Genomic DNA, 22,196 nt, shown 5'->3' on the forward strand with positions numbered 1-22,196 from the left:
AATAAGTATACAAATGGTTGCTCACTTGTATAGAGTTAGTAGTTGGAGGAAGTTCTGAAACTTTCTAAGACAACCTGATGGCCTGGTCCTGCTGGAGCTGACTGTGACCCCATTTAAGTTTCTCTAAGTGTATGTTCACAAACAACCTCTCTTCACAATCCCCTGCTCTTGGAGCAAGTCCAGGATGACAGTGCCTGCTGCAGCAACTGTGCCTTTTTCTCCAGGTCAGGTTAGGCACATCTGCCTGCCAGGTATTCTACCTGAAAGCTGGGACCAGTACTAAATTCAGTCTTCTGCAATTTTCAGTTGACTTTCTTCCCCTCTGCTCAGACATTCTTCATTCATCTTGTGGTGCTTTGTTTCTGTTTTCTGACTAAATCTCTTCCTCTTGTTTCTTCTTTAGCTCCTGTGGATTGTAAACCACATGCTGGAACACAAATAAACTGGAAATTCTACAAGTCTTTTATAAAAATATTTTTAAATTGTAAGCATGTCTTCAGCATATCACTATCTTCCTTAGTTAGTTTTTAAAGTGCTATCTGATCAATATCAGATATTCATTCATCAGATACTTAGCATTTGGGTACCAAATTGATCTTAATCCTAAAATACAGTTATCTAATTTACTTGCACTGTGAATATCTCTGCTTTGCATGGTCCTGATATAATAAGGTTCAGAGAAATAGTATTGCTTGTAGGAGGGTTGACACCAACCCTCAAGAACTGAAAACATAAGAGATTGTATCAATGACTGAATGACAGAATATGATGATTCAGCTGATGTAAATCTTACTTTAAAAATCATTTAAATTACAAACCTATTTGATAAATTTAATTAAATATTTTTAAGACTACTAATCTTAGTGTTAGTATCAGATAATAGTTCAGAAAGAATTGTCATATATAGTATTAGTAATCATATATTAAACATATGAAAATTTGGATAAATAAATTAGACCTTAATAAAACTGCCACCAGATGGGATAAATTGTTATCACACAGAAGCACTTTCTGTGAAATCAGTAGTATGTCTGAATCATATAATCACAGAGTCATAGAATGGTTTGGGTTTGAAGAGACCTTAAAGATCATGTAGTTCCAAAGCCCCTGCATGGACAGGGACACCTTCCACTAGATCATGTTATTCAGAGTTCCATCTAACCTGGGCTTGAACACTTCCAGGATCGGGGAATCCACAGCTCATTATTTTTAATAATCTGAAATTTGAGTACTTTTCTTTCTACTTACCTGAAATTGATCTAAAATAATTGCTGAGAAAAATCTGCTGCTGGAAGGAGGTACTCGTACATAATGGTGCAGATCTCTTTACGACTCAGTCATGAAAATTTGCATTTGTAGCCATTAAAAAGTCATTGTTACTTAAAAAATGGGGGGTAGTATAACTGTTCTTCATAGTCACTTTGACAATAATTTAGATGTCAAATGACTAATGCCTGAATAAAAGCAGCTAATGCTTTTGTAGGTACATCTTTTTGCTCTTTTGTACTGAAATGGCTGAGTGGCACTTCATTAACTGATGAAGTGTTACTGGAACAACCATAGGGAAGGTTGTGAGGTGCTCAGGTGCTTTTAAAATTACACCAGTCAAGGTGGGCCAGTTTACTTATTTTACAGGTTGTAAAATAATTTGAAGTGAAAGTAGCATGCTTTGTACTAAAAGTGCCCAAGTTCTCTAACTGTACCCTTTCTGTGGTAAGTTCTGTTACAGCTACAGTAAGTGACAGCTCAAAAAAAACAGATGAGGTCTGGGCTGAGTTCTGAACACCATGTCCTTGTCCTGAAAGGAGACACCGAGGAATATGATATTTCCTCACCAAAAAGAATCCTCTTTGAACTCTGATCTGACAGGCTGTCAATATTGACCTCTAACTGTTTCGTCAAGTGTTTGTTTGTGGAGCATGTTTACGGAAGGTTTTAGAGAATTCATTTTTTCTCCTCCATTAACTGTAAATTCAAGAAAGCATCCTCCTTCAGGGAAATATAAGCTCATCAGCAATTCAGATGTCAGAATGCAGGTGGAGTTGCTATGGCTGTGAGGCGGCAAAATGTAAATTTTGTTCGAAAACCACATAGTTTCTATGGTCCATTAAAATCAAGTGGAAGTTTCACTTTATTTGGAGGGGCAGAGAGGATGACTTTTCAAATATATAAAATATGTGTATATATATACACACAGTCTTATTGAATGGCTTTTTCTCTTCTGTCAACAAATTTTGATTTACCTTTCTTTCAAGATGAAGAAGAAACTACATGCTCTGATGTCAGGCAAAGGTATGCATGCTTTATCACAGGCACCTGATGGAGGAAGTGCTTTCCTGTAGCTCCTGTTTCACAGCTGATAAATTCTTCTTGATGCAGGTGGTAATGAATTGCATATTTTTAAGTTTTATCAGCTTTCTCATCTGTTAGAATTTCATGTTCAGATCTGTGGGAACTGTTTGCGAGTTGGGTTAGGGTTTCTTAGTGCTTCCTAGTTTATTTTTTTAAATAACTGAAATGTTAAACCAGATAACCTAATTAATCTGTCAGAATTTGAAATGTGTTCTAAAAATTGCCTACATTATAAGAAATTTCTGTTGCCATAAATATTTGTTCCTTTAAATGTTCTGCAATTAATGATAGATGGTTTTATCTTATTGTGCCAAGAAATATCAATGCAGAAATAGCTACTGAAATTTGATGGCTTAGTCACAGACAGATTTATCAAATGGGTTAAAGCAGTTGAGTTTGATCCCAAATATGCTAAGTATTCATGTATGAGGGTATTCGTATACGATGGAATTAGTTATGGTAATGTTTAGCAGATTTGATAATCCCTCTACATGTTTTTTTAGAAGGAAATACATATTGTCTGTACTGTATTAGGTGACAGGGTAATTGTAGATACTCTTAATATTTTTCATCAAGTTCCTTGGCTTTAAGATTACAAATAACAGGGACCAAGTTAAGGCTCGTTATGTTTTTTAAAAGTTCAGTGGATAAAAGCAAAGCATGGGAACAAACTGAAGTAGTTATCACAGTTATTTAAAACCCCAAAGCAGGACTGTTGCCTGAGATTAGGTCTCATACCAGAACAGCCACACAGAGGAAGCTGTATCTTCTGCTGCAGTTGCGGAAAGGTCACTTGTGTGCCTGGGATAAAGGTCTGTCCTCTCCAGGACACCCAGATGTCCTGTGAGCACTCAGTAACTCTGGGATGTTCTGAACACAGTGGGTTTATTGCATGAGCTCAGATTAACCCTGGAGAGCTCAGGCCTCCGTTCGGATGTGTGAGGGCTGTGCTGGATTTATGTGTGTCCTGTGCAGCTCACCTGCTTGTGCTCCCTGTGTGTGATGCATCTCGTGACTAACAGGTTATTATCAGTAATATCTGCTAATCCAGTGAAAAGAGAAAAAAACAAATGAAATTATTTTGTAAGAAACATCTTTAATTTACAACACTGCTTCTTAGAAGAGGACATTTTTAAAATGCTTGTAATGCAGAAAAATATTTATGTACAATTTAAAGTAAAAGTACACATATTTTTCTACTTTTCAAAAATTCACTTCAGAAAAAAAAGTGTGAACTTGTTTTCAATTAAAAGAGATTTCAATTAGACCTGATAAATAATTTTGGCTCAGATAAGCCATGTACTAGCATATACTTATGCTACTGGTGCTAGTCAGAAAGACATATCAGAAGTCTTGAAGAAGTTTGTGTAATGTCTGTAAAGGTTAATTAAGAAAAAAGTTATTTTGAAATTGAGGCAATTTGTAAAGCCCTCCAGCTGTGCCCTTACATTCTTTCACAGTATGCAGGATCCAGGGAACAAACCATTCCAAAATACTTTTGAGCAGCTGCAAGAAGAATTTAACTTTGTTACTGAAGAAGCTATTAAAAAATGTAAATGTTTCCAGCTGTTGCAGTAGTAAAACTTCTGTTTATAGGTAGCTACAACATACAGTATTCCAGTAATTTGGTGTTTCAGATACAGTCTGTGTTTTAAACTTACATTTGATAAGTGGTGTTACATTTATTCTGTGACTTCTTTTATGTTTTCTGAATCAATCTTTTCTGTTCTTTTATATGTTTATGTAGCAGAGAATTTTGTTCACTATCAACCTAAGTTGAAAGTCTCTATTGATACTTTCAACACATTTGGATTTACTATAATTAGAAGCATATTAGATGTATTACTTAACAGTACCAATTATATGATAAAAATCCAGTAAGAATTTTATTATAGCTTGCAAAATTTTACTTACAGGTATTAGATACATAGTCAGATGCTATGGTCCTTTGAACAAAATTCACAGTTTTTCTCTCAAATGTTTACTAAGTGAAGCTCTGGGTAAAAACTTTGAAATGTAATTGAAACCAAACATTTTTATTAGATACTGCATCTAGCATGCTGAATTTTGTAGACTGCAATACTTCACATTCTTGATTGATGGGATTGTATATTCTATGAAACTTTGTGAATCCTCACACTGAGCTGCCACAATTTATCATGAGATGGAGCTCTGAGGCAGAGCAAGAGTCAGCAAAGGCAGTGGCACTACAGCAGTATGGACATTATTCCTTTGTAATGTTTTTGGTTTGGGAAAAATTCTGGGTTCTCTAAAGTGTGAACTCTTCAGCTACATTTAGAATTTTACAAAGGAACCTGACATCCTGTGAAATACTTTTGTTGTTGAAATGCTCGAAGTTTTTTTCAAGAAGCCAACTGATATAAACTTCTATCTTTTCCTTCATTAAGAAGTCTTACAGCTCCTCTTTCAATTAGTTGTTTCAAAAATTGGATATCATGAGGAAATATCTATCACACCCCTAGAAGAGCTGTCCTAATACTTAGATATCACAATGCTTTATTTCTATCATGTACTCCAGTTTAAATTTATCACTAGTCAGCTTCCTGGATTCTTTTGTGGTGTGCCCATATCTGCTGGTTCAGGATCCCATACTAGATATGATCTTCTTGAGTAGAGCTGTAGGCTTTTGGTGGCACTCTATGTTTATGAAGTTAAATTGACTTTCTTCACTGTCTCTAGAATGCAAGTTTTCTTGTAAATGTTTCTTGCAACTCTTTCTGAAGCTTTCCCATTCATTGAACTAAATAAATTAGGGATTATTTTTCTGGTAATAAATACTTTCATAGTGCTCTATCTTTATGGTAAGATTAGCTATGAAATTAATGGGTTTTAAACTCTTTCATGCAAAGGATGGGTATATTCTGAGAGTTATTTGTTTTTGACATAGAGGTCCGTTTTTATGGAGATTTTTTATAGTTTCCTGCCAATGTTTATGCTTTTCTTGATAGTTGCAGATGAGGCCAGAAAAAATGTTGTGGGTTTCCAAATCATGCAGAGAACAGAAATGGGAATAAAAACTGTGATGATTGGTACAAACAATAGACTGATAGTTTGAGGTATCTATTATCTCAATTTTCAAACCCTTTGTAGCATGGTGACCTTGAAATAATAATAATGACCATGAAATAATCCCTTCCTGGCTAATTATGCAGTTGTTATCATTATAGATATTAAAAATTATTTTATACCTTTCTTGTAAACAGATGTGTCCACATGAGCGCTGTCAGTGGCAGCTGTACACAGGGCTATTCATCACTTGCTTATTTTAAGATTCTAGTAATTCCAAAGAAATTTATAGTTGCATGAGCAGATGTCAGAAGCAGCTGAGTTACTTATTAATCTATAGAACATCTTATGAGTAAACTGCCAGGTAAAAAGGGAGTTGGAAGTTATCAGTAGGTGGCAGGAAAACACTGGTATTGTAGCTTTACCTGTGTAACCAGAACCTGACATCTCTGCCTTTATAGTATTTTAAAGTTTTCGTCTTTCTCTGTGCTGAGCTCCAGACCCCTTTACAAGACTTCTGTTTCCATGTTTTCAGTTACTACTGTATTACTAGTTCTGTCCTACTGCTGTATTACTGTTCTCCAGATAGTTCAAATCTGTCATCAGAGGGAACTTTCCAGGTGCTTTGATGTGAAGCAGACAGCTTCTCTTTCCATGAAAAGGGATGTTTGAGGAGTGGTGAAATGAGAAAGTGTTCACAACTGAGAGCCCTTGAACTGATATACTGAAATTGCTCTAGGATACTGCAACTACAATTTGGAATAGTTATTTTGCTCTTCTGTGTTTTGGGTTTTTTTTTTGGCTAGCTGTCATTTTTGTATCAATTTGAAAAGGTGAACTCTAAGCTTAGGACTCTTGAGTCTTTGATTTGCACTGCATCATTTTGGATCCAGCAGTGCTTACTTCAAAGTACAATAATATATGAAAATCATGTCTGACTTCTGTGGGCTTTGGAAATGATATGACTACATCGACTCTGTGCTCCATCTTGGATGATCTAAGAAAACTGGCTAGATCCAAGCTAGCATATGAGGAACCATTTCTGGTACCTATACCAGCAGCACTGTTGTTTCTTGTTCAATCTGCCAACAAATAGTTTTAGCTTTTTGTTCACAGTTATATCATCTTTGCTTTTGATAGGATGTGTTTAAGGTTATGTGTTGGCCACTCATATGAGAAAGAACTGGCTTGGATCAGTTATTCTGTTCTCAGCTCCTCTGGAGCAATTGGAAATCATGCAAAATTAAATACAAAATATTTCTGTGGTATTGCAAAAAATCTGTAGGAGCTTTTTATTTGTTGTTATAAAAGCAAGGTGATAAGGTTTTCAGAGTGATGACATTCTACAGAGTCCAGTAGTACATATTATAACAACAGCTCCAGTGTATTTGTGAGAGCTCTTGGTGTCTCTGTGTGTCTTGGAGCAGATATGAAGACGGCTCCCTACTTTTGTAGCATGATTCCAAAGTCTTTTCCCAAATCCTGTTAAGGAAGCACTTCTTTTTCTGATTTGTGACTACAATGAAAGGTGCTAGCATATTTCCCTCATGGTGAGGAGAGCATGGAGGCCTCAAGGAGGAGCTGAAATTAAGTTTGTCTGAGCAACACAAGGAATTCCAAGAAGAATAGAAAGTTCAGTGGATTCTAGTCTATTCAAGCTCCAGACTCTGTGTTCATAGCTGATGACTCTCTTGAGCATATACACTGTAGGAAGTTGGAAGAAAAAATTAAATTAAGGATATTTAGAATATGGCTGTTAACAATAAAATGTTTAATAGGCTGTTTTAGAGTCCTTTTATTGAAATAAGTTTTAAATAACTTTTAACTTTTTCAATTTGAATAGAGTTATGGAAAGTGAATTGCAGAATACTAGATGTCTTAACATGATAGAATAGAACCATAGAATCATGTAGGTTGAAATGACTGCCAAGTCCATTTAATTTTACAGGTTCCTTAGATTGTCAGTATTTAACTGCATTATTCCAAGGTGTCTATTCTACTTCTCTGAAACTAGAGGAGGATTTCCCAAGATATTTTGTCACAGGAAAAGTCCACTACTGTTCTTCTTGTCAAGTGTTGGTGTCCTTTTACAGAACTTAGCAAGTAGAATCCTTTGAGGAAGATATAAATAATTAAATTTTCCTTTTATTTCAAGTGATATAATATGAGTAAAATGTATTTAATACCTTAAACACCATATTTTATGTTGTATTAAAATTATTTTATACAATACAGACATGTTAGCAAAAATACATTAATTGAAGTGGATTTCATATGACTGTACCACAAGTTTTCCTTGGATACACCTTGAATTAGACATTTATTTCCTAATGCCTTGGAGCACATAATATTATTTACCTACATAATTTTCCTCTGTAGTCAGGCTTTGAAGTTACAAATCAAAGTAATTTGTCTGTTATAGTTCATAGGATACTGAAAAAAATAGTTCTTCAAAGAACATGTATTTCTAAAAGAATTATAAAACACAATTTCCAAATAGAATAAATAATAACTTGTGGTCTAACAAAGAAGGAAAAACAGCTTTAGTAATGAACTGTATTAAAAGTGCTGAATGTGCCATGAGCTATTGAATGTTGATCTCAAGTTATTTTAGCATCCAGTAAAAAAAGCATAATTTGTGAATTTCACAGATTCACTGAACATTCTGAGTTGGAAGGGATCCACAAGCATCATCAAGTCCCACTCTTTGACTGACAATTTAATACTGTAATTGACAGCTTGCTAGTAGTGACTGAGGAAGCTGAACCAGTAAAATGTAATTTTTATCACAATTCCTAAAGGTGTTTTTAAAATAATATTTGCTTTTGGGAATGTCTGTTTTAGAACTAAGCCTTCAATTCAATAAATGTTTGCACTTTTTTATTTCTGTGCCTAGGAAAGCATACAGCACATGCAGTGTTCAGTTGAACTGAATATACACATCTATTATTCCACAAAATTGTATTGAAAAGTAACTGGATCAAGTCTAGGAAAGTGCTCTGCTTTCTGCATTTAATCAGATTCACTGAGTGGAAGGTGCAAGAAATCCCATCATAGATCCAACTGACTAATTTGCATTAAGAGATATTTCTTCCTTACCTCCATTAGTATTTGGCTTAAATCCTGAATGATTTCATTAGCTATGTAAGGGCTTAATCTCTTGAAAATCCTGCTAAGCTCTTGCCCTCATTGAAAGCTGTGATAATTTGTTCTAGTTAATTTTGATTTAAATATATAGCCTTTCAGTTCTACTTAATCATCCTTGTTTGGTTTTTTGGTTTTTTGTTTGTTTGTTTTTGTTTTTGTTTTTTATGGCAAGATGAATAAGAACACAGTTTTTTTCCTTTATCTTATTATTTTGCATCCCTCTACAGTTTGGTCTTAGAATCTTCTTTTAAACAGTACCACTTTTTTCAATCTGTCAGTGCAGTCACTGCAGTTGAAGTGAGGTAAAATTAAATACTTACAGAAGTTGTCTTTAATCCTGTTATTTCAACATAGAGTAATATTTGAGGCAGCTGTGATTTTTGCTGTAATTATTCTTTTAACATATGAAAGACTTAAAATTATTCAGAGTTGTCCTGCACCTTTTTTCCAAAGGAAATAGACAACTTGCAAAAGGTTGCAGAAGAAAGTGCTGCTTTAAATCTGTTTATATTACTGCAAGTATGTAAGGAAGCTAAATAGTGTTTTTACTTTTCTAATGGAAATACATGTAATTTCTGTTATCCATTTTGCGTTGATATAGGAGGGAAAATTGCATTTGTACTAACTCTTGAAAAATTCTTTTGGAATCTCTTAATGGCGCTGTATTGCAAGAGGATATGTTATGAGCAGTTTGATACTTTTTTATCCTCTCCAGAATACTTACTGCATTGTGAATGGGGAGAATTTAAGCATGTGGAGATAGGATAGTTTCCTATTAAAAAAAAACAAGGCATGTACTAACATCAAGTATAAACAGGCACATATAAACAGGGATGGCTTATGGAACAAACAAAACAGGCAGCTTTTTCCAGGAGAAAGTGTTGTCACAGTCTGGTTAATCAAGGAGGTGGAAAAAGTTCTTGATGGTCTCTTGCAGGTGTAGTGTTGCATGCTTGCTACCTTTTTAGCAACTAGTTCTCTTAAGTCTTAGGATACTTTACAAGAAATTCCCAAAAGAGTCTTATAACCACCTCTGTATGGTGGGAGGATCCCTTTAGAGCACATAACCTTAACTCAGGTATAGAAGTCTAATGGGGACTTTCCTACTAGTTAGAAAAGCCGTTGCCCAGTAGGGCCTTATCCAATTTTCCCATTTGCCATTCAGCATTCTTTTGGATGCGTGGCCACAATCTACTCCTTCATCTGTCAGTGCAGATAGTCTTCAAGGTATTCATAGTTTCTGCTAAAAGGGAATGGAATATCCAAGTCCTTGGACATTGTCCTTATTGCAGCACAGCAAACAGGAGCTAAGATGTGAACACTGAGATGAGATGCAAGGACAGAAGCATAGAACTGCTCTCCAAGATACAGGCACTTTGCCTGGAAACTCAGGCTCTGTGGTATTTCTGAAGACTTTCTCCACCTCTGGAGATCTGCAGCACTGCTGTCTGAAGTGTCATCCACCCTCCTGCTAAATCTGTCTGTCCAAGCATACAGAAGCACTTAGCAAAGCCTTGCTACTGTCTGTAGCTTTGTGTTCTTAAAACAAAATAATAGAGAACTCTAAGTAACATAGTTAATAGTGGTTGGAGAGGGTAAATCAGAACACCATTTGGCAAAATCTTTCATGACATTGTGTTAACAACAGGCGCATTGACAATCTGTCCTCTTTTGCATGGAGTCTCATTAATAAATCTGTAGGTCAAACTGAAGGGAGGGTTTTTCTTTTCAATGTTCAGTAGCAAATGCTTTCTTTTGTCAGAATGCATGCCTATTGAAGTTATAGAAATTTCTTACATTACATTTAATTCCAGCAAAGAGCAAACAGTCTAATGTAAGCTTCAAAATTGTACTTGTGCCCTAACTTCTAAAATATCACTGAGACGGAGACTAAAAATAACAGTGTGTATTTTGTTATTGCTGCTTTACTTGGTGTTTTGAAAAATTGCTGTTGACAACCTTTTAATACAGGATGACCAACCAGGCACTTGCACTCACTCAGATAAAGTCTTATCTACTCACAAGACTTTTGTTCTTGTGAACATTTAGAATGCAGAGTTAATAAATTATTGCAGGAATATGCTACATTACTTTCTGGCTTATATATATTGTCACCACAGTATTACATTGGAAGAGTTTTTTTCTGATTATGTGTCAGTCACTAAAATGTTGACTTTAAAATTCATATTTTAAGCTAAATTTGCAATGCTGGAAGACCATAAATATCCTCCCATTTAAAGTAAATAATGAACCTGGGTCATGGGAAGCAGAGATAAGGCTTTTCTTGTTATGTATAAACACAAAAATAGCTTCAGACTTGCAATTTCAAATCTGAAGCTGAGACTTCTACTGAAATGTTGGAAAGTATTTGGCAGTCCCTGTAGTTGTTAGGAGATTCAGAAATGTCATGGGTAGTTCCTATTTTGTAATAACAGTGAAAAAAAAATATAACTACTTTAGATTTCAAGGTCACAGTCTGGACAGACTTGACTTTTGCTGCCTTAAGAGTGAGGACAAACTTTCCAGATCAAAGTATCCATGTAATATGCATGCTATCATTGCCCTTGTTCCTTACAGGAATGGAGTACAGCTTGCTCTCCCTCTGGCCCTAGGTCCTCCAAAAAGGTTTTCACTATCAGTGGTTTACTCCTAAATGGAGTAACTTCAGACAAATTAAATTTTAAGCAAGCTTATTCATTTTTGTGACTTGGGCCATAATCACAGCCTTGCTACAAATACAAAATGTGCACAGTGTTAGGAAGAAATAGAACTTCTAGTAAGCAGCAGTTATCAGAAGTTCAAAACAATCAAAAATATCTGTGAGGATACATCATGTGATTCTACAGTGCCTGCAGCATGACTGAGCCTTCACAGTTATTGAAAATAACACAAGTGCTTGTAGCTCTTGACAAGAGGTTATTCCTATGTCTCCTTAATGATTTCTAGTATTAGAAATCTGAGATTGCCAGTATTAATGGTTGCTTTTTTGTGTTAGAACAAAATTAATTCCACCCACTGGCTCTTGCAATACTCGAGTTCTTTTGTTCTTTATTTCTTTGTTACAGCTGTGTACTAGACTCATTGTTGAAGTGGACAATATTTAGCATATGCTGTGGCTGCAGTTAGTTTTAAAGCTCCTTCCTGCACGATTTCCTTTCTACTTTTTTTTTCAATTGTGAAGTCTGAGTGTTCCTGAAGCTTACGATATGTCACAGAAAACAAGGGGGGAGGGAGAGAAGGAAGTCCTTACAGCTTCAGCCAGTTACACAGAGCAAGACAGTTTACATATTTAAAAAAAACAATACAAAGCATAATACACACTGGAGCCTTCTTACTCAAAACTAGTTTTATTTTAAAAAATAAGTTGAATGCATAGCACTCACAAAGATTCCATTGTTTTGGACATTTTGCATTTAGAAGCACCATTCTTATTTATGCCATAAAAAACACATTTTGGTTCTAATAGTAAGAACAGTGTATTTTTAATGTACACTGATAAAGCCCTTTTAAATAATATAGATTGAAACTGTTCAGTGTACATTTTCTCTGTAGTAATGATGCAGCTGTAGTGTCAGAAAAAACTCAGACTAAGTAATAAATTAAAAACAAACAGTATGTAGTGGATCTTTTTACAATTGACCTAATGTCTTAAAATAGTCAAATAAAAATACCCTATTATATGTAAAGCTGTGGTATTAACTAACTGAATAAGCCCCCCACCCATTATAATTCCAGTGTTAAGTATTAGTTAATTTTTTATATACCAAATGCCTATGGGATAAATTTACTAATACCCCCCAAAAAAGAAGAGCCTATACTGCTGTGTCACAAAAAAAGATGACAAGTTAGCTGATTTGAAGATTTTACAGAAAAAAAATTGCTACAGGCATCTGCTGTTATTTCAAGTCATGGTCTATTATAAGACTGTACATTCATAGCATCAGAGGTAGTTAGAGCACCTGGACTTGGATACAGCATTTCAACAAAATGAAACCATTTCCCTCTAAAATGGGTAATAGTGCCGAGTAAAAAGCATGGCATCTTAGGAGGTGGAAAATCTCTACTTAACACTACTCTCAGACACAGGGAAATATTCATTAAGAGATGAAAAGAGGAGAGGGGAAAAAACAATCCAACTTTCATTTTAATAAAGAATTGACCACACTATGCCTATTTCAAAGTTGATTCTCTAGGATAAAAGGGAGAGGGTCGTCTTTTCCATTCATCCTCCTATTCTTCTTGACTTGCACATCTATGCTACAAAAGCCCACAACAAAAATTGAGATTGAAAAGACAAAACGAGAGAAACAGGATTTCTTCTCCTTAACAATACATATTTTGTAGCATGTTATAATTTAGCCCCAGAAAGAATGAACACAGCTGTCCTTCCTCCATTCTGAACATTATGGTGATAAAGCTTTCATATTCATATTGATCATGTAATTTAATTGCCCCTGCTTTCAAAACAGTTTCTGTAAGTCACAATAATTCAGTATTATTTGATGGTACACAATTTTAAGTGCTGCCACTAAGACAGGGAAGAAGATGGTAAAAAACCAAATGAAACTACCAAAAAAAAAGCCTTAAACCCATATACTATAAAGATATTTTAAAGTAGTAAGAATCTTGTCATTCATACCACTTCCTCCCATATTCTATCACTGGAGAAAGTCTGATATCTTCTTGTATTTAAACAAAAAAAAAAACAACCAAACAAACAAACCCCCCAAAAAACCCCAACAAACACACAACCCCAAAAACCATCTCCATTAATAACTCTACTATAATTTTCATCCAAGAGGTGGATGAAAACCCTAAGACTACCCACTCCACAGGAGATAGTGTAATTCCATAAAGTTATATTATTAGCACCTTACTTGTGATGAAGCAGTTCACTCTTCAAAATATTTTTGATCCACCCACTTGGAAGAGCAAATCTCTACATCTTCTGGAACTTCCAAATAGTAGAAGAAAAAGTTGCCCCTTTATTACCTGAGAATTTCCCTCCACTATAAACATGACAGAACTGGATTTCTGTCAGCATTTAAGTGTAGTTTTTCTGTAGGGATGATACTGTCAGTACAACTGGAGGATGCTTTCTGTTAGTTAATAATATTCATGTGTTTGTGTGTGTGTACACAGAGAAATCATAGCCCTGTAGTAGTTCTGGTACAGTACAAGTTCAGTTGAAACCTTCTCTTTTCTTCAATTATCACACTGCTGGGCAGTAGTTCACATCTACATTTTGTGAACACTAACATATCCCTTTGGTACTCTGCATAGATGCCCTGACTCCACTTGCTATTAGTCTCTTCCCTCTCTACCTTCCTTCCCCAAGTTATACCCAATTAGTGTACAAACCAGCAGCACAGAGTAATGAGTAGAAAAGTCCCTGAGTTAGTATGAAAGAGTTACTTTAAGCACAAAAAAGATAGGGAGGATAAAAGAGGCAAAAATATATTGTCTGTCCTGTAAGGTACAAAACCTAAAAACTAGCCAAAATACCAGTTAATTCACATGCGTTACCCTAAAGCAAATAACCAACACAAGTCATGAAACAGGGGCAAGATTATGGAGTTAGCCACATGAGATTTGTTTCTTCCTGTGATTTCCATGTACCTGCAGAGGTCTGGCATTCCGTGGATTCTTAAGTTTCAGTAAGTATAACGTGTTAATACTGTACGGTGGGATGACATAAATGTCTTCAAAGTAATACTGCATTTCTCCTTCATTAGAAGTCTGTAGTTAGTCCACAGTTGTTTTTCTTTTGAATACTATTTCACAGACACACATTAGAAGCAGAATATTCTGAGAGTCAGAGTAAGAATGCATTATCCCCATGCATACAGATTCTTTTTCAGAGGATGGTCTGTGTGCTAACTTTTTGCAGGCTGTTATTTGAGCTGTGGTACCAGTTGCCAATCCAGTTGCTTTTTTTCCTGGGAAGACACCTTTTTTATTTAATTTTTTTGCCCTCAAACTTTGAGGTTTAACAAAAAAAAATGAAACCATTTTCCAGGCAACTCTCTGCCCCAAACAAACAAGCACAAAACCATTTTGTACTTATCACCTCTCAAAGCAGGGAGTAATACAGGAGTATCGTCCATTCACTTGGTACGTCCGGTTGTAGGAGACACTTATACATGGCTTCACTTCCAGTGGCACAGCCAGCGACATGGCAGCACCCTGGACGTGGCCTCGAGCCTGAGCACTGGTCTGTAAGGCAGCAGGGCAAGTCTGGAGCGGGTAAGAGGCTGTGTGAGTGGATGATAATATCTGCTGGCAGCTTGGCTGCTGTGATGCTGGGTGGTGGTACTGCAGGGAAGACTGATGAGCCTGCAGGTACTGTGGTACGTGCTGCTGAGCATTGGCCTGCTGGGCACTTGGAGCTGGGGGCTGAAACACAGCGTGCTGGGCAGACTGAGCCTGTTGTCCTTTCTGCTTGTTCGCTTCCTTCACATCGTTATCATGCGCACTAAAACAAATTGAAAAGACAAAATGAATAAAAATATATATTAATATCATTTAAATTCCTTTGAGTTAATGTTTAAGAGCACTCTAAAAAATGATACAAGTATCTGACAGCTTCCAAAACTTTAAAAATAATTAAAAAAAAAAAAAACAAAACCAGTTTTAGCTACCCTTTACAATCACCTATGGTTTCAAAATCTGGTTAGGGTACAGTCTCTCTTTCCAGCATTTCACTTCACTGTATAGCAATAAATACAGATAAAAGCCAAGTACAATACATGTAGTAGAGCGGGATCTAGAATTACAGTGCAATAAAGTTTGCTACTGTACTTTAGTAGCCCAATAAATTACCAGATTACCTGAACTTGCTGCTTCAACCTAATTTAAATTACACACAGCATAAGGTTTCTAAAGAAAAGACACCACAAAGGTTTGCGATACCTACTGTTACTGTTGTATGCATATTCATATTGGATCCTGTTCTAGAGACTTTTTTTTTTCTTCCTCTCACCTTTTTTCTAGCCTATCCAGTATGGCTCATCTGAATTACCTTTGATTTACAACTGTCTGAAATGTATCTAGACACACTCTCTTTTTTAATTCTACGCTGAGGTTAAGCAGATGCCACCTACACATTTCATTCCTAACTTTGGTGCCCTCCCTCTGTTCCAGAGCAATACTGAGAACACTTCTGTAACAGCACTTGCATGCTTTAGGTACTACTCCTTTCATTATACACATAAGTGAAGCCAGCAGAGGCCATCAAGGGTGATAATGTCACATTTCTAAGGCTGACGTGGTTCTTCCAGATACAGCTATGCATCTGCTGATCACAACTATGTTAGACTTGGGTAAGAGCAAATTTCTGTAAAGGGAAAGCAGACTGTGTAACATGCCTACCCAGGAAGGTTCACTTGGTATTCACTGACATTTTTATCTCATGTCAGTTGTAATGCAAAAATGGATACAGCAAAAATAGATACAAACTCCTGGTCATTTCCTCCCACCAAACTGGCCACTCAAATAATCTGCAAGTTTGATCCATCGTCTCTTTGAAGCATGCCTTGAACTTCGAAGGCATACAGTCTTCTCTATAAAAGCTCCTATGCCTTTAGTACTCTTCAACAGCTCTTTGCTCTCGGAGCCGACTAGAGATTGGAAACAAACTATTGAAGATGCTCAAAGCATCCCAGATGTTCAGTGAAAATGCAAGGCATAAGTTTATTTGTTGAAAGATCAGGAAAGAGATTAGATCTGATAAAGTTTTCTCTGTTGGAAAGAGCAAGACAGTTATTGCCTAAAAAGATCTACCAAACTTGTGTTCCCTAATACATAAGTATTTTTAGAACAAAGGAACGGAAATTTATAAAGAAATGTAATTGCACTATTGGCAGCAATTAAGCGTAACAACAGATGCAGAAATGGGCTTTAAAAAGCCACTGGTGTTAACTCACATTAAGAGTCGCTCAATACACGGCACCAGGAAGTCCCAGGAGTAGGCAGTCAGGTGATGCAGCCGCGTAGGCCACGTGGGTGAGAGACGCAAGATAATCCTTGAAGAAGCTACACATGCAGTAGCAACTAAAGAAGGGGCATAATTTAAAAATTCATGATCTAGAAAGAAGGAATGAGAAAAAAATTCATTTAAGTTTGGCATTGTCTGTCAAGACAACCAAGAAGTCATTTGAAATCTGTAACTCACCTTGCAATGATACTTCCAGAAAGTAATCAGCATATTTTGCCATATATAACTTAGTCTTCTCTAAGCAAACCATTGGCCAGCCATCATGAAGATCAGTCTCATGGACAGCAATAGAAAGATAATAGTCGATGAAATGAGCAGCAGTAGGGAGGCACAAATTCCACTGAAATGTTTCTAGCAACAACAACTCCATATGAAGCAAATTCTGTTTTGTTAGTACCAAATTCATGTTCGTCATACAACCCAGGCTGTTCAACTGTTCAAGTTTGGGAACACTGTCTTCCTTTTCTTCAAATTTACCTTCAGGTGAACAGAAAGAGAAGGGAAAAAAAAGGTTCAGCACAAATGAACTATAAAATGGATTGCAGCTAATGTCTTGTTGGTCATATTTCAATTCTACTGTGTCAAACAAGCTTGAGACTTTCCTGCAGATTCAAAGCTCAAATGGATTATGTCATTAGAGACAAAAAGGGGTATGTACTAAAATGAGCTAAATTTCAGCAGATAATGTCAAACACTGTGTAGGATATTGTGCAGTGCCATGTTTCCTGTTGGTTTTCCCATGCTGGCACACAGGAGCCAGCTGCCAAGAGCAGAATATTAGGACATCACTGACACTGCATATGCAAGTTTTTGTCACCAAATTATTGTATAATGTTTCCCATCATCAGTGAAATACCACTTTGATGTGACTTGGCACACACACCACAAGAGCATTTGGCTTTAATCACCCTCCCACCCCCACACACCCTTTTTGTGTCTAAAACTCATTAGAGCATAGCTAGAGCTCCAGCCAACCTGGCTGCTTTTATTGCCTGCAATGGTAGGTGCAGTTTTATACTTGAGATCTGGCAAACAAGTGGATTTCAGCAGCGTGCATCTGAAAACCTCCTCTGCCACATACACTGTTGCAACCTCCCTTGGACTTTCAACTTATCAGGCCTGTATGTTTTTAGCCTAAAGCAAAACTGTGTATGTAGAAAGCCCATTAATAAGAGAAACAAGTGTCACATTTCTATACAGTTTGCCATATGGTTGTGCTATTTCAATTTCATTGCAAATTCTTTCCATCTTACACTCTCTATTTAGTGCTACATGATAGGCTGTAAATGTACATTCTTTGAGTTTTGCAGGATGGAACATACATGAACTTTTTTCAACAATGGAGGTACTTATATAGGACTTAATCCAATACCAGTGCCAGTCTGTTAGTTTTTGTTTCCCATACTCCAGTAATTACAGAAATAAAAACTTCAGGAGTCACATAATAATTTCTCTTATTATTTCCTTAACCTTATCAGATATACCACAATGTCATAACTTGTTAGACCACTGATTAAACTGCTTGTTTAAGCCACACAGGGCAAAAGTTTAAAACAGCATTTTGCTTCTCTCTCAACCAACCCATACAGTGCTTCTCAGAAGAGTGAGTACTCCAAGCTTTCAAATCTCTACTTGCAGCTTGCCATGAATGATGGCAGAGATTTGTTTAAAACACAACAAAGCAAAAAATTCTCTTCAGAACATGAATTTAATTTGAAAATACAGCATTAGTTCAAAGCCAATCCATTTTCCTAAATGGATTATGGTGGTTTCTGAGGCAATGTTTTCATACTCGGCACGACAGTCTTTGCCAAGAGAAGATTACTGACTGGCTGGTGGCACCTAGTCAAAGTCTACCCTCAGAAGAATCTGAAATAACTCTTTTTCTGGTTTAACTGCTCTGCTGAATAGCTGTATTGGTGGACACGGGATGCAGTGAAAAGATGAAATCTGTCCAATACCACTGCACTCCAGTTTTGTAGCAAAGAGGGCCTAGAGCCCTTACTGGAGAAAATGAGAATACATTCAGAGAAACAGATCAGCAGAAACTGAACCAACACTTAGTTCTGCTGCCAGGACCAGTTTCTCTGACTTTATTTGTCTAAGAACAAGTGCCAGCAGGTTTCCCAGCAAACGGTACCCTTATTTTTTCAGGGATATTGAAAAAGGGTCCCCACATGGTGAAAGATGGGTACATGCCACAAGAATCTAACTGAGGTCAATATAAGCAGCACTGTTTATAATTAATGTTTGCAATTAATTGTCTTCAGAGTATTGTGTACTCACCAATGTATTTTATATGTGACAATACAGGATTTATGTTAGGCATAGCTTGCTTAAATAACAGTTACATTTACAAAACCTGGAGTATTCCAGAACTACACAGCACAATCAACAGAATGCAGTGCAGTCAACATGTGGTTTATTTAATTTCTTTCTTTATCAGAGATATGCAAATTTCTCATTTCCAGCACAGGACATACGTATTTTGAGATACCCCTAGAAAGACAGTCTTTCTGTTCCTACAACACAGGTCTTAAAGTTCACATTAGAATAATCTGTTTACAAATATAAACATTAGGTTTTAATCACAGCTTGTTTTTTCCCACCCTCAGTTTCATCAGATGCCAACAGAAATCAAAACATGTCTAAAGAAATGCTCTACCAATTATGCCAAACTGGTATGCGCTGCTCATCATTTATAACTACTTTGTTTCCCCCACCTGCTCCATCCCACCAGGACACACCTTGCATTTGGCAGTAGAATCTAGTAGTAGTAGTCTAGTTAAAGTTGGGTGCCACATACTTACTTGCTAAAAGTAAACAGGACAGAGCAACCACGTGCAGTTGCTGTGTGGATATGTCATAGCGGTCCATGAAGAGGTCCAGCAGGTACACAGCCAGGTGGCGCGCAGCAGGACAGAGCCTGAACCGGTTGCTCACAATGGCAATCAGGTCTGCAAAGTATCTTCTCAGGTGTAACTGGGGAGACTGGCCTTTGTAAGAAGGCAGTTTTAGCTCCTAGATGGACCACAGCAGGTAATGTTATTAAAACCATAACTTAGTTTGAAGTGGTATCAGATTAATATAGCTGATATTTTAATATTTATAACAGAAGTTTCAAAGGATTTCTCCCTTCTCATCATTTCAATATCCCTTCACAGTGAACAAAATCTATTTGCTGTATTACAGAACAACTAAAAATTACTTTGTTTCTGCACAATATTAACAAAATTTAACATATTTCATTAGGGCAATCAGCCAGAGTGACTTCAGCTTTTACCATGTCTGTTGTATTACCTCTGCTGCAAAGGCTGTACAAGGGCATGCAAGTATTCCTCAGCTGCTTCAATGCAAAGCTCAATAGTTTAACTCAACCCCTCTCTTGCTATAGCTCAATCTGGGCAACCAGACTTTGCACTTAGTGTTTGCGTGTTCTAGAGCTGCCAGATCTCCTGCCGATGCCTCCAGGAAAAGATCTCTGACAGCCAGCTGAACCTTAGGAAGAGGAACGGGGCGTGCATTGAACCAACGTTCACCTCAAGTGTATGTTAAAACACTGACCCGATATGATTGATGTCACACTGACACTGCAGTGTGCTCTAAAGCAGTTAGTTAAGCTCATAGGGTCTCAGATTTGGAGTACCACACAAAACAAAGGTCCTAGAAACACCGCATTTGAGAAAATCTGTGCCATGATCTATTTTGAATACAAAATTTGGACTGGTAGAAAAAAAAAGATCCCTTCAGGCTACTGCTGAGTAGCCACTACCTCTTCTTGTTTGCAGCAGAACAGCAGTGCAGTCCTCTGATATTATGAATAAATTTACGAGACAGAATGTGCACCCACACGCTGTGTTCAAGTAGGATTTTGAGTACAATTACATTTCCAGTGGAAATTATCTTGATTAATTTAACTTAATGACATCATGTTGGAATGGAGTCACACCAATTTTTCAAAGTTTTAACGTAAGTGAAACAAAAGCCCAAAACTAACTTCCTACCTACTAGGCTTTATAATTCACCTCTCACAGCACTAACTTAGCTTTAGTAAAGATAACTTTGGCAGCAAGTAAATGATCGCGTCCTTCCCTTATTTCCCTCTATCACCGGAAAAGAGTAAAGCAATCAAGACTCCGGGAAAAGTAATCCGCTCATCGAGGATCATCAGGCAACAAAAGCACGTTTTTAGTAGGTTCAGTCACTGCAAACTGATTTTCAGCCCGGGTATTTAAGATGTGCTTTACGGAAACAGTCCCGAGGGACAACTCTGAGACAGTCGAAGCAACTTCTAAGCAATTGCCTAAACCCTCTACTATTATTAACGCACCCAGCGTTTCCTTCTGTGGGTTTTTGCTTGGTTGGTCGGGATTTTTTGTTCCAATAACACCACAATGCTTTCTGCCGAGTTTAAGCCTTGCAAACATCTCAAGAGCAGCAGCGGGCGCACCGTGAGCCCTTCCCCTGTCCGGAGAGCAGCGGGAGCGCAGTCCGGCCATCCCGATCAGCTGTCACGGCCGCGGACAGACGGACAGACGGCCCCAGCGCCCGCGGAGGGACGCCACGGCGGACTCCGAGTTCACAAAAGCCAACCCCGCCGAGCCGCGGCGGCAGAGCGAGGCCGCCCCACGCGCGCTCCCCGCCCGCTGCCCCCGCGGCGGCTCCGCCGTCCGGGGCCTCACAAAGGCGCTGGGTCCCCCCAGCCCAGCCCAGCCCAGCCCAGCGGCCCCCGGGCTACCTTGTATCGCAGCGCTTGGTGGATATCGGCCGCCAGCTGTCCTGTCCACCACTGCGCCTCCAGCTCCATCGGCGGCGCGGCGCGGCGCCCGGGCCCAGGCACCGGGGAGGAAGCGGCGCTCGCTGAGGGCGGGACAGGCAGCGCCACCCTCGCCCCTTTCTGGCTCGCCCCCGGTTAACCGCGATCAGCTGCCGCGGGGCACCCCCGGCCCCCCAGCCCAGCTGGCCGCCATGCGGGGCACAAGTGCGGCTCGTTAAGCCGCCCCCTCCCGCCGCGGGGCACGGCCGGGTGAGGGGGTCGCGGAGGTGGCGGCGGCCGCGGGGGAGGCGGCGGGGCGCGGCCCGGGACACCCGAGCGCGGCGCGGCGGCCCCGGGGCTCCGCCGCCATCACGCGGCGCCGCGCGCCGCGCCCATTGTTAAAGGGCCGCGCGTGTACAAAGCCGGGCAGCGCCCGCACGGGCCGGCCCGCCCGCCAATCGCCGGCCGCCTTACAGCGCGGCACCCACCGCCGCCAATCGCCGGCCGCCTTACAGCGCGAACGGGCCGCCAATCAGCGCGCGGCATTGGCGGGCCGGAGGCGGGCGCCTCTGGGCTCGAGAAGGGCCGGCGGGGCTGCCCGGCCCGGCCGGGGTCCCTCAGCCGGGGCGCTGCGCTCACCCCGCCGGAGCACGGCGGTCTATGGGTCCCCGTGAGCTCCGGATAGCACTTTTTGTTTTTTTATTGTTTCCCCTCATTCGCTTTCCCTCAAGTGCCCCGGCTGCTTCCCCGTTGGGCTCAGCTGTGAGGTTTCAGCGCGTGGCGGTGGCAGCGCCTCGCTCAGCTCTTGCCCTGCAGGCGCATTGTCCCGCACACGCCTCCTTCCTTCTCCGAGCTTTGAGGCTCCAGCCCTGGATCGGTGTGGCTTCCCGCTGGTTAAATCCCGGCAGAAGGTTTGCA

At 38.9% G+C, this 22,196-nt stretch overlaps 1 protein-coding gene across 1 annotated transcript; it reads right to left on the bottom strand.

Annotated features, from left to right (window-relative positions):
* Positions 1-11,851: 11,851 nt before the first annotated feature.
* On the bottom strand, positions 11,852-21,535 carry CCNJ (cyclin J). Its single transcript, XM_021536259.4, has 5 exons — positions 21,261-21,535; positions 19,333-19,543; positions 16,700-16,999; positions 16,452-16,611; positions 11,852-15,001 (listed from the first exon to the last, which is right to left on the bottom strand). The coding sequence occupies exons 1-5, from the start codon at positions 21,327-21,329 to the stop codon at positions 14,593-14,595; spliced, it is 1,149 nt and encodes a 382-aa protein (XP_021391934.1). The 5' UTR covers positions 21,330-21,535; the 3' UTR covers positions 11,852-14,592.
* Between the last annotated feature and the right edge of the window lie 661 nt (positions 21,536-22,196).

Source organism: Lonchura striata, chromosome 6 (assembly GCF_050655825.1).
Source record: "Lonchura striata isolate lonStrDom1 chromosome 6, ASM5065582v1, whole genome shotgun sequence".
Lineage (NCBI taxonomy): Eukaryota > Metazoa > Chordata > Aves > Passeriformes > Estrildidae > Lonchura > Lonchura striata.